This window comes from Salminus brasiliensis, chromosome 9 (genome assembly GCF_030463535.1).
Source record: "Salminus brasiliensis chromosome 9, fSalBra1.hap2, whole genome shotgun sequence".
Lineage (NCBI taxonomy): Eukaryota > Metazoa > Chordata > Actinopteri > Characiformes > Bryconidae > Salminus > Salminus brasiliensis.
Genome location: NC_132886.1, coordinates 24,776,655 through 24,788,380, shown reverse-complemented (window position 1 = coordinate 24,788,380; position 11,726 = coordinate 24,776,655). Strand labels below are relative to the sequence as shown.

General features: G+C 40.2%; 1 protein-coding gene across 1 annotated transcript; it reads left to right on the top strand.

Moving 5' to 3' along the window:
• The first annotated feature begins 7,947 nt into the window (after positions 1-7,947).
• On the top strand, positions 7,948-10,541 carry mad2l1 (MAD2 mitotic arrest deficient-like 1 (yeast)). The gene is made up of 5 exons (XM_072686891.1): positions 7,948-8,106; positions 8,683-8,829; positions 9,144-9,264; positions 9,400-9,503; positions 10,252-10,541. The coding sequence occupies exons 1-5, from the start codon at positions 8,043-8,045 to the stop codon at positions 10,422-10,424; spliced, it is 609 nt and encodes a 202-aa protein (XP_072542992.1). The 5' UTR covers positions 7,948-8,042; the 3' UTR covers positions 10,425-10,541.
• The last annotated feature ends 1,185 nt before the right edge of the window (positions 10,542-11,726 follow it).

Below are 11,726 nucleotides of genomic sequence, written 5' to 3'. Positions count from 1 at the left end.
TTCCCACCCAGTAGCTAGGACTTCCACTATCACAGCTACCAAAGCTAAGAGGGTGAAAGCTAACATGTGCTTCCTCCGAATCACATGAAGCCAGTGAGTAACTCTTGGTGGAAAAAGTATAAAAAAAAAGTCCCTAAGGAAAACCCTTAAAGACGGTGTAATTAAATAATCCCAGTTTAACTGGCTGGGGCTAAATGTAGTGTACCAGCAAGTAGAGTCAAGGGAGCGATTGCAGACCCCTGCTCCTTTTTAAGGGAAACCTTTGACTCATGACTCATCTTTTCACTTTTTGAGATTTTAAGATTTTAGTTATTCATTGGGACTGGAAGCTTTTGAAATAGTTTCAGGGTTTATCTTAACTATGCTGTGGTAAAGCACCTTACACAAGGCATATCCTTGTTTTAGGGAGCTGTATTGTAATCTGTGAGCAGATTTTTCTGTTCAGCATCTTCAGCTTCATGCCCCTGCATGCAAACTAAGATAATTCAGTTGAAGATGAATTTGCACTTTGTATGCTTTTCCCTACAATGCCCTGGCAAGTGTTTCCAGGGACGCTGACAATTCAAGCAGCACATATGACATAGCCTCTTTTTTATTATTCTTTGGTCAAAAATCCATATGGTCGTCGTTTGGGCAGTTTTTTAGGGCATCGTTTGCTTTCTCACACTGCATGTCAAACGTCAGTTGGTCTACCTAAAATTCAGATCCTGAAAATCAGTTGGCTACGACTAAATCATTCTTAAAAACAATCTTAACTTGTACAGTGAATGCCTGGCTTAAAGAAACTGAGTAGAAAGAACCTAATCCTATTCCACTCAAGCCTACAGAGCCACCTGCTCCGCCTGCTGAAGAGTTTCGAACAGACATGAAAGGAGAATGAAGACTGCGGGCCTGACCTCACACCCTCGTTAGCTAACCTGGGCAGACTTCTGGAGGTTGATGCTCCCTGGCCTGCGCCACTCTTAGCAGATGGAAAATCACTGGCAGCATACCTCTAAGCAGTGACAAACAACTATACAAGGCAGCAGCGGTGGTGGTAGAGAAGAAGAGGACAATCCACAGACAGCAAAGATGTAGGGGCTGCTACAATGTGTCCACAGTGTCCTCAACAAACTGTCTCACAGATGTCCTAGCAGGTGACTGAGCTGGTCATTGACACAGAGGAGAGACTGAAGGGTGTCATTGACCTGTCGTTGAGAAAGCCATCTTAGAATCCAGCTATTGTGTAGCTGATGGCAAAATGCGAAACTGCCTTATGGAGCTGAAAGTCCCCAGTCAATTCACAGTCATTGTGAAATTTGTAATCTGCTTCTCAATTGCTGTCAGGAGATATTTGAGCAGAAACAGAAGAAGCTGGACGCAGCCACAGAGGACAGCATAAACTATGGCATCTAGTTGAACAAGGTGGAAAAGGCATGGAAGCCAGGGCTGAAGAAGGCCTGTGGACGTGGGGCCAATAGACAAGAGGAGGACAAGGGGGGGGGGGGGGCTGTTTTGACCTGTCTGCAGCATCCTCAAAGGACGTTATTGCAGTTGATGATGAAGGTGAACGAGCTGACAATCGTCAGAGAATGAAGAACGCCAGCGTCTGAGAGTGGAGCTGGAGGAGGTAAAGGATAAGACCCAACATTGTTCTCTCAGCAAGAGCGAGAGCAAGACCTGGACTTTCCAGTGTTTCAACAAGGTGGAGAAAATCATAAAGGAAAGGATCCAGGATCCTTTTCATGCTGCAGGACGTGTTGGACCTCAGACAGAATAACTGGAATAACAGGAGGGGTGATCAGGGGTCAGAAGATGATCGATCAGATACCCAAAAGAGGCATAGCTGGATGAGCACCGAGAGAAGCAGCTTTCCAAGAAGTTACCAATCCTAGGAGTTCAACAACCAGCTCCTGGTCCCTGGAGGAAAGGGCTCATGGGGCAGCTGGGACAAAGGCAGCAGACTGTCAGATAACTATAAATTATGTCAAAAAGTGAAAAATGGCAAAAATTAAGACACAAGGTTTTTGCAGAATATCAAATTATATGTATTTTTTTATTATAGTTCTCACGTAAGTTCTTTGCATGTAGGGAATGGGTATAATGGGTGACTGTATAGAAGCCAGGTGTAAGGGGTGTCATAAAAAAACGTTATAGTGGGTCCACTATGGTCAGTTGGAGGGCCTATAGGCTGCAAAGAAGTGCTACAAAAACAATAAAGTGAGCATGTGTGGGTTACAGAGGCTGCAGCCAAATGCTGCGTGACACCGCACGCATGCTTTCTTTTTTTTTTTTTACAACAATCCAGCTGTTCTGCTGTGACAGGTAAGAAGAGGGTCGAGCCAGAGAGCAGGCAGATGACGTGGAACACTTTGGGCTGCAGATGAACGGGGTTGTGTTTCAGGGGTGAAGCTTATGCAGGAGTGCGAGTAAACATCCTGCTGTAAGTGTGATGTAATGACTGCTGAGTGAGTGGTTAACTCCAGCTGCTGTTAGCGACTGAGCAAACACCCGACACTGCAGCACAAGTGGCTTCATCTGTAGTTTCATTTCTTCCAAAAATCATATTCTCTTTAAAAAGACCATGCTATATCATGAATGATCATATCTTCCTGAGAGGGAAAATTCTAAAGAGAAGTCATATCTCTGAGCTCCCAGAATTTTTAATGTTGTGGATGTTTTTTTTTAATGAGAGAAATGATAAGATAATCTCACACTTGTAAAGTAAAAAGACAATTCATTTCATTATTAACAATTAAGACAAATAGACAACATATTAGCAACAAACTACAATCAGACAGAGCAGAGCAGCAACATATGAGAGAGAATAACTGAAATCAGAGCAACATTCATCTCTTCCAGATTCATTCTCAAACAATATCTGCAGCACTGTGAGTGAAATATTTACTGAATATTAGAGGACAAGAAACAAACCCGTTAAGCCCTTTTAAAGGCTAAAGCTACAGTGATGATTAGCAGTTGACTGTTAAGGTTGTGTTAGAACCATAATATATGTCATATATATCATATAATAATGTATAATATGCTCAGTTAGAAGGTGTAGAATAATATAATATAATATTTGGAAGAAGTGTTTTGTGTTGCTTTTGAGATCTTGTTAGCAATGCTCTTAATTATGTTCAATAGCCAAAACCTAGTGAGTGACTCGGTTCAAGTCATCTGTGTGCAGAGTCATTAGGACAGTTCACCACAGAAGTGCTATTATATTCATAAGTTTACCTCAGCAGTGCTATTATAGCCATTAATCTACCACAGCAGTAATATTATAATCATAAATATACCTTAGAAGTGCTATTATAATCATAAATTTACCACAGCAGTAATATTATCACACATTAACCTCAGCAGTGCTATTATAACCACACAGTTACCTCAGCAGTACTATTATAATAATTAATTTACCTCAGCAGTGCTATTATAATAATTAATAATTAATACCTCAGAAAGGGTATTATAATCAGGAATTTACCTCAGCAGTGCTATTAAAATCATAAATTTACCTTAGCAGTAATATTATCACACATTTATTTCAGCAGTAATATTATAATCGTGACTTTACCTCAGCAGTGTTATTATAATCATACATTTACCTCAGCAGTGCTAAGCCCTTCGCATCACCATGTTTGAACAGGCGGCATGTTGAACTGGGCAGGTTTTAATGATTAAAGTGTAAAAGAACAACAAGTTATATCAATTTGACTAAAAAGAAAAGTGAAATGCTTTGTTTACACTTTGTTTAAGGCAATTATTAAAATTATATATAGAAAAAAGAGTAAGGCAGTAATATCAGTAATTGCTCACTGACTGAAAATATAAACAGACATTTAAAAATGCAAACAATGAGAGAAATGTGAGGAGCATGTCATGATAATACAAGGGGTAGAAATGTAGCTAATGTCATAAGTCCCATAACAAGTGCTTTTCTAATCACAAATTTACCCCAGCAGTTCTATCATAATCAATAATGTACCTCAGCAGTGCTTTTATAATCATACATTTACATAAACAGTGCTATTAAAATCATACATTTACAGAAACAGTGCTATTATAATCAACAATGTACCTCAGCAGTGCTTTTATAATCATACATTTACATAAACAGTGCTATTGTAATCATACATTTACCTAAACAGTGCTATTATAATCATAAATTTACATCAGGGGTCTTACATGTAGTTCTTTCAATATCTTTTTTGCATAAGCAGGTTTTTATTGTCACTGTATGAGCAGATATGATTGATGTTAGTGTAAATGATTATACTATTATCATCCTTAAACTACATAATTCAGAAAATCAAGACCATGAAATCCAACAAACCCACAGCTATCACAATGCGCTCCAAAAGCTACAGCCGGGGCATCTCTACCAGCCCACTTTCTATCACAGCCAGGCAGGCAGAGGAAAAGACACCCACACAGAATCACGTCAGGACATCTGACCACTGTGGTTCTGACCACCAGCTGTAACTCGGAGGCAGTTAACGGTCATTTTTAATTGAAGCAACTGTATTTCACATCACCTTCTCTCTGGTGGTCTCAGATGACTGACCCACGAGTCCAGGAGTGAGCTGCACGGCTCAGCTCTCCCTGACCAGCACAGAGGAGTTGATATATAACACAGTTAAGATAAATACTGAAGTTACTGAAGTACTTGGCAGCTTTTCACAGACTACACACCTGGAGTAGAGACTAATTCACTCATAACCAGCTTCAGACTACTGAGGGGATCAAGAAATAGATCAAGTTTATGACTCATACATTATTAGATAATTCCCTCTAAAATGAACCTACACAGCTGTGCCGGGGTGGGTGGAGGGCTGGACTTGATTCATTAGCTGCTGTGCTGAAATCATTGGTGGGAAATCCGAACCCAGCTTTACAACTTAGAACACATGACGACAGTAAAAAAAAACCCCAAAAAAAACCTGAATGTCTAAACTCCCCCCTGCAAGAATCTCCAGTGTATGTGTGGTGACCCCAGTGACCCAGCGACTCACAGATGGGGCACTGGAAAACAGACGCTCCAGCTACCCTCAAAACAGCAGAGAAGAGAATGGCATTTGTGTCCCTATAATCACATCTCTCTCTCTCTCTTTCTCTCTCTCTCTCCTTCTGCTTACTCTGTCTTCTCTCTCACTCCCTCTTTTACCCTTCATCCCCCTTTTTTTTTATCCCTTCCTATTTCTTTCTCTCTCTCAAAATGTTCAATAATTGCTTTGTTTAAATTGCTGTTGAATTCCCAAACCCCCTATACAAACACACACACACACACACACACACACAAATAGTGGATTCCAGTTACTACAGTAATAGTTCTGTTTAAGTAAATGGGTATTCAGACATTTGAAGGGGTATTCCTGACATTAGTCTTTATTATTATTATTATTATTATTATTATTATTATTATTATTATTATTATTTATTAATTGATTCATTAAATAATAATAATGACAATAATAATATTAATAATAATAACATATAGGCGTGCATTGTTTAGGGAACATCAAGTTTATCCCATTGGGAGGGCACCTAAAGAGCACCACATCACATTCTGTCTACGGAAGGGGCCATTAGGAAACCTGTAACACTCTTTCTCACGCATATAGAGGAACCCTTTTCAGAACTTCACACTCCAGACCTCCAGAGTTTGCATAATCCATGCTTTATGGTACATGCAGTCATTCAGTGCTGCAGATATACATACATATTGCCCAACGCGATGTAGGTGTAATCCTGATCTTGTCTAACACATTGTCAGAGATATGCGGCAGGCCCTCAGGTTTTTGCATGCTAGCACTGATAACCCGGAAGCGTAGCAGAAACTCCCGGTCGTACCGCCTCTTCAAGCATCCAAATCAACAAGTTCACATAAGAAGTATAATTTCCCTGGATCCAGGGCTCTGAAATGGTTAAATACTGCTTGATGGATTAAGCAAAGCATGATGATAACGATGGTGAAGATGTACCAGGTTTTGAGTGTGATCATCTGGTTATGGCTGATGTACGTTGATATATAGTCATCACTGTTCAGCACTGGATTACTGCATCATTTGTGAAGAATGAAAAGAAGTCGCCATCACTTTGCATAGTCATCTCCTCAACAGGAACCTCCTCCGCCTTCATCTTAACCTCATCCTGCACCTCCAGAGTAGCGGGGGCGCATTCCTGCACTGGTGGAGACCCTGGTTAATCCACAGGTTTGGCATTTAAAGCTCTTTATAAGCTCTCTCCTGCCCTCTTACATTCCTTCTTCAGATCTATATTCCTTCTCATCCTTTGGGGCCCTCATCAGCAGGTTGCTTTTTTAATCTTAGTACAGTGGGTGCCAAAACCTTTTCCTATGCTGCTCCCAAACTTTGGAAAACACTTCCTCTTCATATCCATGAACTGGATTCTATTACAGGATTCAGTACTTCTCTAAAAATGCAAAGAAAACATAGCATATCTGTATATTACCATTTTATTACAGCAAATGGGTTTTGGGCATTAGTGATACTAGCATTATTGCTACTGAGTGCTGACTGGTTGGTGAGCTGTTGTTGGACACATTTTACATTTACATTTATGGCATTTAGCAGACGCTCATATCCAGAGCGACTTACAAGGTTACTCGTATTACAGAGGTGGGTCAGTGTAGTGTTAGGAGTCTTGCCCAAGGACTCTTATTGGTGTAGCGCAGCATAGTCACCCAGACCGGGAATCGAACCCCAGTCTCCCACATGGTGTGGTAGCTCAGTGGCAGGAAGTGGTGTTATCTGTTGCGCCACACCACCAACCACACGGCTTTGCTCGGTGGCAACCAATGAGTGCTATGGCTGGTAGTTAACGTTCTTACCAGCTAAAGCTATGTTACTATTTAATGCAACTACTTTTGCATAAAAAAAATGAATTCAGTTAGCGTGTAGTCATCTGTCTGCTCATGGCGGCTGCCGTAAAGCGATTCACTGAGACCTGCTCAGGCTGCACCGTGGAGGGCTCTGGCTCAGGCTTCATGTTTATTGTCCCACCATATTATACAGGTGTTAAGGTGAGTGTCCCTTTATGTTTTTATGTTTATTTATGTTTATATATTTATGTACAAAATAGAAATATAGAACAAAGTCAAGTCTATTGTATGCAATGAATGAGCAGGTGTCAAAATATTTCTGTCCATATAGTGTATCTATAGCTGACAAATAGGAGGTGAAGCTGAAGGCTACTCCGATGGAACTTAACATATCCTGTGTGAGATCATACCAGAACAGCAACCATATTTGCCAAGTCATAATTTGACTGACATACTTTTACATTGTAGCTCAAAATACATATATTGCTCCATTTCATCATTTCGACATTACATCTCTGGCTCTCTTTACCTGAATCTACTCATCTCTCTCTGGTACTGCTTGCTAAGCCTGAACCTGAAAAAAACACCCCTTCATTATCATATGAGGGAAGCCATGCATAAATAAATAAATAAATGAATGAATGAAAACATGAGTGAATTAATAAATTAAACCAAAGATAATCATACAGAAAATATATAAAAAATTAATATAGGCACTAAATATTAAATAAAAAAATGAGAAATATATAAATGCAGAAAATTAAGAATTAAATTGTTTAAAATATACAATATACAAATGCTATCGTTAATTTATTTGATTTATTTTGTATGATTTTGTGTGCCATATTAATTCAATTATGTATTTATTCAATTATTTTTTTGTGTGTGTTTTATACTCCTCGTTCATTTTTTTATTTCTCTGTTTCCGCTTTTATTAATTTATTACATATTTTTGTTGTTTTAACAGGCATGGTCCTCCATATTAGGGGTCTACGGTGGTCTACACACGCAAACACTATGTTTCAAAAAGCGTCGACGTTGTGCGTGATGGCGTCATCGGCGTTGCGCAGCTTGTTTGGATTGTGCGCATGCGCGACAATTCAAACGCGGTCTGAATTCAAACTGAGCGGCGGGTGAAACACAGAGAGTAGCAGCACTGCCGAGAACCAACCGGAGAACCACCAGCAGAACCACCAGCAGAACCACCAGCAGAACCATGTCCAAAACACTGCAGGGAATTACTCTGAAGGGCAGCGCTGAGCTCGTGGCGGAGTTCTTCTGTAAGTCAAGACCTTGTTTTGGCCTTTATGTTGAGAATAGAGGAAACCCGTCGCGGCCGTGTCTACAGTTTGTAAGCTGTGCTCAGGGTCTGTGAGTAACTTTAGCACTAGTGATCTAGCACCACTAGCTAACACCATGTTAACGTATCTAGCACTCGCTAGTTCTTCTATTACACACAAACCCGAGAACCGTCATTTCTATGTGAGAAGCGGTTCTAATGGGGTCTAAACCTGCGGATGTCGTGTTTGGTTGTGCTAACTTGTGTCCTGGTTCTAATAATGGCCTGCTATGTTAACAGCTAGCTAACATCGGTTAGCTACTGCTAGCTTGCTAGCTAGCGTTCTCAACGCTACAGCAGTGAATGAGCTGACCGCTAGATCACGTGTGTGTGCTGATCTGTCCAGAAGTCCCTGTTTCGTAGCTGTTGTTGAATATGTCTGTTCATCACCGACGAAGGCGACGATACACCCAACTGCTTGTGACCAAAGGATCATCATAGACAAGTTGGCAGCTGAAAGTGTTCAGGGAATGAAATGTGCCTTTTTTTATTTGATTTATACTTATTTATTTTGCAGCATTTGGGATAAACAGCATCTTGTACCAGAGAGGAATATATCCTGCAGAGACTTTCACCAGAGTCACTCAGTATGACATGAGTCTTCAGCTCACCACAGATCCCAAACTGAAAAACTACCTCACCAACGTTGTGACGCAGCTCAAAGGTAGACAACTCCTTCACAGACCTGTACATCCAGTCTCAGGACATACCTCATCCATAATCTCAATCTGTACTTATCCGTCTTCTATTAGCCTTCTTGCACCTAGTCTTGCACTTAGCACCCAGTCGCCTAAGCATTTCACTACTAGTTGGACCATGTATGTTAGCTTGATTTGTATTTTCTGTAGAATTTGTCTTATGATAATCTAGTGCACCATCTGGGGTAATCAGTACAGTCATACATATGATCATCTCAGTCTTCTGAACTAAAACCAATTGTGTTTTCTCTTATTAATAAGTGACTGTCCTGTTTTTCAGAGTGGCTGTTTGAATGCACAGTGCAGAAGCTGGTGGTGGTGATCACATGCCTTGAGACAAATGAGGTCCTGGAGCGGTGGCAGTTTGACATTGAGTGTGACAAGACAGCCAAGGAGAGCAGGTATTCTCATTTGTAGGGACAGTAATAGGTGGGATGGAAGGGTGAATACATTGTAATGTTTTTTTATTTTTTTTTATAGTGATCTGGGATAGTTTGTGTTTATTAATATGAAGTGTGGTGTTTTGCATATTTTAGTGCTCCCAGGGAAAAGTCTATGAAAGCCATCCAGGAAGAAATCCGATCTGTTATCAGACAAATCACAGCCACTGTCACCTTCTTGCCTTTACTGGAAACTGCCTGTAAGTATACCTGTGTGTGTGTATGTGGTGTGGTGGTGGGGGAGGTGATCTAACATGTTGTGATATTAATAATGCACTCTGTATCCAAGCTAGAAGCAAAACAACTATTAGGCAGATATTACCAATAGGTCATGGACAAATTCAACAGTGCAATCAAACAAGATGTAGCATGATGTGTTTAAATGAATTTGCCTCACATGGTATTCCACATCCTGCGATGTGACTTACACAATCACACACTGCAATATTGAGCTTCTTAAAAGCTTGTTATTTTGCCTTTAGAATAAAACATGCTGACTTTATCAAGGGCTTCCCAGAGGACAAATTAGCTCACAGGAGCCTTGTAGCATAGCTTTTGTTTCTTTTGGCAAAAACACAAATTGTTCTACAGCTCAGGTTTTGATTATGCTGGGTTCGTTTTCAACAAAGAGATAACGGTGTTTGTGGTTCATGGTATGCCACCCAAAACTCTCATTATTGAACTGTGCCCAGGAAAATACAGTTCTCAGTTACAATGTCCCTTTAAGTGGAGCATCCATACGTTGTAAAACACCCGGTGCAAGTAAGGCTGCGTTCATACTGCAAGTAAAAACTGTTTAGAGGTGTTCCTAATAAAGCGATTGGGTTTACCCTGAATATAATTCTTTCTCTTCCAGGATAATTAGATGATAGACTTTTATTTTTTCTTTTCTTTTGTTCCTTCTTTTCCTCTGAGACCTTTTTAACATTTTCTTTTGCCTTGGCACAGGTGCCTTCGACCTCTTGATCTACACAGACAAGGATCTGGAGGTCCCAGAGCAGTGGGAGGAATCTGGGCCTCAACTTATCGACCAGTCCGAGGAGGTGCGGCTCCGGTCTTTTACCACATCGATCCACAAAGTCAACAGTATGGTGGCCTACAAAAGGACGAACTCAATGTAACCATGTTCCTGTCTCACTTTGTCTGTTTCTGTACATATTTGTGACGTTTCTTTGTTCTCAAACCCCCCATTTGCTGAGGTTTTATATTTCTGTACCCCCAGAAAATGGAAAATAAATGCCCAACTTTGACCCAAACCTCAAACCTTTGTTCTTGTTTAGTAATGCATTTGAACTTTAGGCCTTATGTGATGACTGTAGATGGTCAGTAGGTGGCATCAACAAACTAGAGGGGGAGGGGGAGGGGGGTGAATATTATTTTGAAATGCATGTCCTTGTTTCCTTTCCTTACATTTTAGTTCCTCCATTTGAGGATGCCAGGAATAGATGTTAGAAGATGCAACTAAACTCAGCCTTTACTCAGTCGTCACTTTTATTACCTTCCACAAAACAAACATCTGCTTAGAATGAACACTTTTTACGTCTATCACACAGCCTGCAACTATCTCCTCACTCTTAAAGCTTCCTCTCAATTCTTCCCATTGCATTTGAATTTGGCTCTTAGGTCTGTTTTGAAGACATGTAAGTTGTTTCAGGTATGAACATGTTTTGCGATTAGCAGCTCTATGGTTTGGACCTGAAATGGAAGCTATATATATATATATATATATATATAATTTGACCAGCTGTGCACTGATTGGCTGAGTTAGTATAGCTTTGTTTTAGAAACAGTATAGCTTTGTTTTTAGCACAAAAACAAGAACATTGTTTCAAAAAAAGAAAAAGAAAGTGTTTGGTGGCAATGTGCTGCTCTCCAGTGATACTGAAACACAATCATGGCAAAGATTGTTTCAGAGAACAAAGTAAATGTATTGACTCCATATTGTCTGGGGGCTGTTTTGTTTTGTGGCATTGCCTGCTCTGACATGGGCCAGTCTGGCTCTTCTTAGTGGGCTGGATGTAAGTCAGTTTCAGGGGAGTAAATATAACATGTCATGCCCTTTGCATAACATTTTAGGAATTGCCATGTTTTACCCAAGTTTGTTATTCATTCAAACGCAGAGAGTTTTGCAGTATGTGACCTTATTCAATCAAGCCAAGGTAAATTCAGTTTTCCTCTCTGTCACCTTTAAAAAATGGGGATCCTTGCTTAGTTTCCAGGTCACAGCCTGAAAAAATCAGGAGACTAGAGTAATTAGAGAGATGCAATTTACCCAATATGATACAAGCACCTGAACAAATCCTCAAATAAACCTGAGTTAAGCTCTAGGACACTCTTAATACTTTATCTGAATACTAGTTATTTAGCTTAAAGATGTCAGACTGTTTCTTGTCAGCAGTCTGCGATGTGTTTACATCGTGTTT

Coding starts and splice junctions, on each gene's coding strand:
- mad2l1 (XM_072686891.1), top strand. CDS start 8,043: ATGTCCAAAACACTGCAGGGAATTACTCTGAAGGGCAGCGCTGAGCTC. Junction 9,265..9,399: donor AAGACAGCCAAGGAGAGCAG/GTATTCTCATTT, acceptor TGCATATTTTAG/TGCTCCCAGGGAAAAGTCTA. Junction 9,504..10,251: donor GCCTTTACTGGAAACTGCCT/GTAAGTATACCT, acceptor GCCTTGGCACAG/GTGCCTTCGACCTCTTGATC.